The sequence below is a fragment of the Echinops telfairi genome, unplaced genomic scaffold (assembly GCF_000313985.2).
Source record: "Echinops telfairi isolate 266 unplaced genomic scaffold, ASM31398v2 ScPeMD7_16;HRSCAF=60, whole genome shotgun sequence".
Lineage (NCBI taxonomy): Eukaryota > Metazoa > Chordata > Mammalia > Afrosoricida > Tenrecidae > Echinops > Echinops telfairi.
In genome coordinates this window covers 9,106,958-9,113,564 of record NW_022103913.1, presented here as the reverse complement: position 1 = coordinate 9,113,564, position 6,607 = coordinate 9,106,958, and the positions used below count along the sequence as shown (strand labels likewise).

At 41.4% G+C, this 6,607-nt stretch overlaps 1 protein-coding gene across 1 annotated transcript; it reads right to left on the bottom strand.

Moving 5' to 3' along the window:
- Positions 1-2,244: 2,244 nt before the first annotated feature.
- On the bottom strand, positions 2,245-6,381 carry A4GNT (alpha-1,4-N-acetylglucosaminyltransferase). The gene is made up of 2 exons (XM_004712095.1): positions 5,971-6,381; positions 2,245-2,859 (listed from the first exon to the last, which is right to left on the bottom strand). Exons 1-2 carry the CDS (start codon positions 6,379-6,381, stop codon positions 2,245-2,247), a joined length of 1,026 nt encoding a protein of 341 aa, XP_004712152.1.
- Between the last annotated feature and the right edge of the window lie 226 nt (positions 6,382-6,607).

The following is a 6,607-nucleotide window of genomic DNA, read 5'->3' as shown; positions in this document are numbered from 1 at the left end:
CTCTACAAGAAAAAAGAGAAATTATCTGCTCTCAAAATAGGCAGAAGCCATTTCATCAGAGAAGACATACAAAAACGTTCATTTAAGAGATGCAAAGCAAAACGAGATTGCAACATCACCTCAACCAGACATTAATAGTAATGTTGAAAAAAGGCAAAAAACAGACGATAAGCAATGCTGGCACGGGGCTCCGAGGCTGGGACCCTCACACACTGCTGATGGGAATGCAAAACGGTGCGCCACTGCGGAAAGCAGTACGGAACTTCTTCAGAGTTGGAAACAGAAATACCATGTGACCCAGCAATCTTCCTATTTGGAGAGAAATAAGAGCCGTGACACAGGCCGACGTGCACAGCCACGTTCACGCAGCACTACCGACAATAACAAAGGAGATGGAAAGACCCTAAATGCTCATCAGCGGGAGAATGGATACACGTTGGTACATGCACACAGTAGAATACTATGCAATGTTTAAGAATAACTGCAGGAAAAAATTCCAGGATCTTCTAGGGTCCCAAGGAACCCCCATATTTTTTATCTCATTAGTCTTATTGCTTTGTCCAACCCATCACCACTTTGTCTTGACTTTTTTCCCTACTGAACAGATCATATTTATTAGCAAAATATTAGCATATTTCTACATTTTAGTAATCAAAGATATTTTGCTGACAAGCAAAACCCCTAGGAAGCATCAGACTATCATTATGGTCAAAATGAATTTATATATCACAGCCCAGAATAAAGATACATGGCATTCAAGTTGACCTATTGGATCCCCTCACAAGATAATTGATATATTTTTAAAATACTGGATATATTTCTAATCGAACCCCTTAATAGCCTTAGTAACCAAGAATGTTAGTCAAAGAACCATTTGTCATTCAGTCTTCAAATATGGAAATGAGATCCAGTGTGTCTCCTCCTGAGGAAAGACAAAAACCAGCAGGGTCCCTGGGGCACAACTCAGAGGAATCTGACTACTGTGTCAGATATCTTAGAGTGAAGAGAAATGACTCGGAATAAATAAAGCTAGACAGAGAGATGACTTGTGTATATTCTTTAATAAGACTGTCAGCGCAATGATTTTCAAAGAGGATGATATCAGAATTGCAGGAGATGGATGAGTGTTATATGAAAAAGTATCATCATTTTGTATTTGGAGAAAAACATAAACTCTTTTTCCATAAATATAAGTATGAAGAGGAAATTCTTGACTGATAGTTACTTGTGGAATAAATATTGGTTCTCATATCTCATGGAGAGAATAGGTACATTTTTATGTGAGTCATGGGTTTTCGTAAGTTTGAGCTTACAGTTTACTTTTACAAGCCAATTTAAGTGTTTGTATATTGTAAAATGGCAGATTAGGGAATAAGATACCCAGGGGAGAAGAGAAGGCTGTCCCAGGGGCATTTGGCCAATTATTAGAATGAAAATGCTGGGGACCTTATATTCTTGATTCAACTTCATCTTTAGCACCTAAAATAATGCTTGACAGAAAGAAGTGGCTCAATTAATATTTATTGGATCACACCAAATCCCTTTATTTTTTTTTCAATCAATATTCTAACAGGTTTTGAAATTAGTTTTCTACAAAAATAAAAAAAATGTCCTGCCATCAAGTTAATTCTTACTCATAGCGACCCTATAGAACAGAGTAGAACTGTCCTGTGGGCTCCTGAGACTGTGAATCTTTGTGAGAGTAGAAAGCCTCATCTTTCTCCCAAGGGGCAGCTGGTGCTTTTGATCTTCGCGTATTTAAATAGAACCTACAGCTTCCTATCGGAGCATCCATTTTCTCTTCCTCAAATTGCACAGCCCCTCTCGCAGCTACTTTGTGGACAGTGAGGTGTAAGGGAAAGTGTTCAATGATACTTCCAAGAAGTTTTCATATCATGAAGGTGCTGTAACTTTCCTCCTCCCTCTCATCTGCAGCCTGGAATGATGGGCTGGAGATCAAGCAGCCGCTGGAAGCCATGGACCCTAGACACGAAGGATGACAGCTAGACAGATACAATAACCCTGGGCCCCTGACGTCTGCAGCGTCACCATGTCAGCCCTGACCTGTCTGCCTTCAGACTTTTGTTAAATGAGATCAAATGTGCTTCTGTGTTTCATAAGCTTCTGCTCTTTGGAATGTTTCTACTCTAGGCAAAGAAACCTAATCCTAAGGGATATGTGTGAGTAAGGCACTCCAGGCAGTGACCAATCCCTTGCTATCACAGCAGCAACCTAATGTATGGTCTATTGGTTGCCTGGACCCAGGGCCCTAGTCACAGACTCCTTTGGGCCTGGAACCAAGTCCCGGTAGGTCCTGGGACAGTGCTTGCGGTAGAGATTTTCCACTAGCGTGTTGCTTCCTTTCACCATGACCTTCCTTCCGCGGTTCATGTAGTTCCACAGATGCAGGGCGTAGGAGTCCTTGAAGCTGGGGTCTGTGTCCCAGACTTCATAATAGCGCCTCCACTGTGAGTAAGAGATAGGGTAAAATCTCTGGGGGTGTAGGAAGGACAAATTCAGACACCTGAGGTCACTCACCTCCTGGAAATCTCTGAGTTTGCACCACACCCTCAGCATCCTTGTCATCAGAAGGGGGCCCTGGTTGCCCCAAATGTCTGAATTGTAGTGTTCTACAAAGTTTTCCATGCATGCCCACAGGAAGGGATGGTGGGGGAGAAACCCAAACACCCCGTTACTAGAGTCTCGAGAGCCCTGTGCAGCCAAAAAGTTGTCCTCGGGGATAGGCCTGATGGAGATGACATCGGTGTCCATGTAGATGCCACCATATTTCCAGATGATGGCCAGGCGGGACGCGTCTGAGCTGACATGGAGCCAGTTGCTTTCTGCACTGATGTTGACCTGCAGGATCAGGAACAAGTAAGCCATGAGCAGCAGGGAGGCCAAGGGAGGCAACTTGAGAACAGCAGGCCAGTGCCCCAAAACTCTTTTGCAAAAGCCCAATTTTGAAAATTCGCCACACTTACCTCCATCCCCCAAAGTTACCTTTAAGTTAAAACATTCACGGGCATTAATGTTGATGGGAAACTTTCTATTGCCATTAAAGATTATATAATATTGAAAAAATAAGTAAAAAGAAGTGGAAAGGTAAAGAAGAATCCTTTATATTATTGTTGTTGTTGTTATTTTCTTAGTTCTGTTTTTTATTGTTTCTGTTAGGTCTCCCAGTTCAGGAAGCACAGAAGGAGTAGCTACAGAGACAGTAACTGATGCAATGGTTTATCAGGGAGGGTGGGGAAGAGAGAGGAGAGCAATTGGGGAGGGATCCATGCATGAGGGGCGGGCGGAGGGCATTAGAGCTGATTGCAATGATGTCTATGCAACTCTTTAAAAAAGCGATTAACTATGAAAGTGTATGGTACGTGACTACTATATCAAGAAAGCTACAAGAAAAGAAAGAGGGAAAGAAAGAAACCAGACTTGGTCTATGGTTACCATGGGTGCAGAGGGAGAGTTTTGCTTAGGGGGCATTGAGTTTATGTTGATGGCGGTAGAACCGTTTGGAGAGGGATCACAATCGTGGTTGTACCACACTTTGAGTATAATTAGTGGCACTGAATTATACATATAGAAGTTTATGTATAAACAATTATACATATTGAGTTTATGTTGATGGCGGTAGAACCGTTTGGAGAGGGATCACAATCATGGTTGTACCACACTTTGAGTATAATTAGTGGCACTGAATTATACATATAGAAGTTGTTGAATTGGTGAATGTTTTGTGTACATTTTTGCCAAAATTGGGTGGGGGTGGGGGAGAATTACATGACTAACAATGACTATGGGGAAAAAGAAAATGTTCTTTTGGGGGGGGTATTTAAATTCTTATATTAAATGTTGGAAAATTAAATCAACCCATGTGCATCTATGAAACTCCAAAACAAATTTCTCACTAACTTCCTGCACTTTCATTTTAGCTATATAATCTTTTTTATATTTTGAGACACACAAATTGTGATAGCACTGTAGGAGCAAATTAATATAAAATTAACTTTAATAATCTTAAATATGAAAAATGATATGATTTGATATGAATTGCTCAAAACTTGGGGAGACATTATCTTAAAAGCCAGTTACTTAATGAAGAAAATGTTCTAAAATTGATTGTGGTAAAGATTGGACAATTCTTCTTGATATGGATAAACTATTGAATTGTATGATATGTGGACAAAGTGCCAATAAAACAGTTTTTAAAAAGAAGAAGAACCCAGAAGGGATTTCATAATTAACTGTCTGAAATTTTCTTCAATGTGAGTATACAACAGTCATAAATATGAAAACATCCATCAAAAAAACCTCTGGGAAAAAAATTTTTTAAGTTAGGATATTATAAGGAAAGTCATTATGTCTGCTATTTAAGAGAGAGGTAAACAAATAATAAAATGTTTGTATGAATGCTTTCAGTCATTTCTTCATTTCTTTAGTAATATGAAGAGTTGCATACTACTGTTATCAGTGCTAACAATGGTGCAGTAAGCAAGGATTTCCATAGGGACGAGACAGACAATAAACAAATTAGTATGTAATGTGTTCAGTAGCGCAGTGGGTATGTGTTGGGCTGTGATTCACAAGGTCAGCAGTTAGTAACCCTGTAGCCGCTCCCCAGGAGAAAAGATGATGGCTTGGACCAGGGTGATCACAGTGCAGGTGAGAGACCAGACTAGAGCGTGAGTACATGCTGAAGGTAAAGCTGGTCAAGGTTTGCTGACAGATTGGATGCAAAACAAGCGTGCGCGAGAGGGAGGGATCACAGATGACTGCTAATCTGTGAACAGACAGGAAAGGGCTTTCAACAGAATTCTTAAAAGTCAGTATAAATGGCAATGGTTTCAAGTGGAATGCTAACATTTTTTTATTCTAGAAAGCACACATGGGAGGAACTTAGTATGTTGATTAAAAGATTAAGACTTGACCCTTGATTTTTGCCAAAATAAAGTATTCTTTAACATTCTGCTGTCTAGCCAAGTAAAAGCATGTCAATTAAGATTTTGCAGAAATCGACACACAACATGTTTTCAGAAAAATCATCACATTCTATACAACTGTTGAGAAGCTCTCAAACAACATCAACAACTGTTTCGAGCTCTCTATATCGACACAGTCCTCAGAGATCAAGGCTACTTTTGTTTTCGTTTTTTCACGAGAAAAACTAGAAAGACTAAGGAGTTCAGTGGGCTGTCCATGGTAAGAGAGGGAGAGGCAGGGTTTGAATTCGGGTAGTCTGGATGTGGTTGGTAAGATGGGAGTTGGGACTGAAGAGAGACGACAGTGGAAGAGATTTCCACTGTCCTCCGGGTTTCCTGAAGCTCCAGTACATCCTATCTTAAGGGAATCATTGTTCATTTTATAGAAAGACAAAATGTCCACATTCATTTCCTATCAGGCTTATGATAGCAGGACATTAAGGTGGAAACCGAAGAAGCATCTCCTTGGGATGGGCCTGCTTCAGTCACCTGAACGTTTGAATCTGATCGGTTACAGGTTTGTACTTCCGGAAATAGAAGATGCAAATATTGTTTTAAGTCCCAAAGTGCTTGCTGGTAAATGATTCCTCTTCTATCCAACACGAAGCAGAGTGAAGATACAAGCCGTGTGCTATATGGAACTAACATTACACATTTGACGTTCTCCATGTCCTTGTGGGGAAAAATGTAAATTATGGTAGCGACTTTAAAAACAAAAATAATCTATGCTCTAAAACAAATAAGACTGAAAGCAAAAGACTCCAGGCAGGCAAGAGAAGGCTGTGTTGCCTCTCTCATGGTTACCCGATTCAGGACTCAGCATGGTGTAAAGAGGACCAGGCAAGAGTTGAAGGTGTGCGGTGCTAGGTCCATTTCTGACACCAACTTCCTTACCCTCAATCTACCCATCTGTAAAGTGAGTAAATTGAACTGGTTTCCTGTGCTCCTCCCAATATTGACATTCTAAAATGCCCTAAACACTTACTCGAGTGTACCATGAAAACAGTGGTGTATCTTCAAACAGCCTTCTCATATCCAAAGGGAAGAGGAAAACATTGTCTATTGCTGAGAGGAGGGAAACGGCCGGGTACGTGGCATTTGTGGACCGCTGGGTGGAATCGTTGAGCGCCTTCAGAAGGAAGACCACAGGCTGCTCGGGATAGATCCTGGCAGCGGACTCCACAGCACAGGAGACAAGCGGGGGCGGCTCCATCCTCTCTGAGGTCTCCAGGAACACAATGCTGTGGTGGTGCCTGAGGACGCCTTCCAGCCCCTGTTGGGATTGGTAGGTGGGAAGGCAGGAGAAGAGGCAACTGGACTTCAGGGTCAACAGGTAGAGGAAGCCGCAGGCAAGCAGGAAGAAGACCCACAGGGAGAGCTGGAGCCCCTTCAGCATGTCCTCTTCTCTGCTCCGGCCTGCGCCTTTAAATCAACACAAGTCACAGAAAAGCAGCATTTACAAGCCTTGGTAACGAGAGCACGGAAGAAAAGAAAATGATGCATCAACATAACATACACATACACTGAAAAGGCACTAAATAAAATGTGATGAAATCACGTCTCATAGTTTTTTAAAAATGCATGATAGTCGATTAGGGTCTGTCCCAGGATTTCAAGAAGGT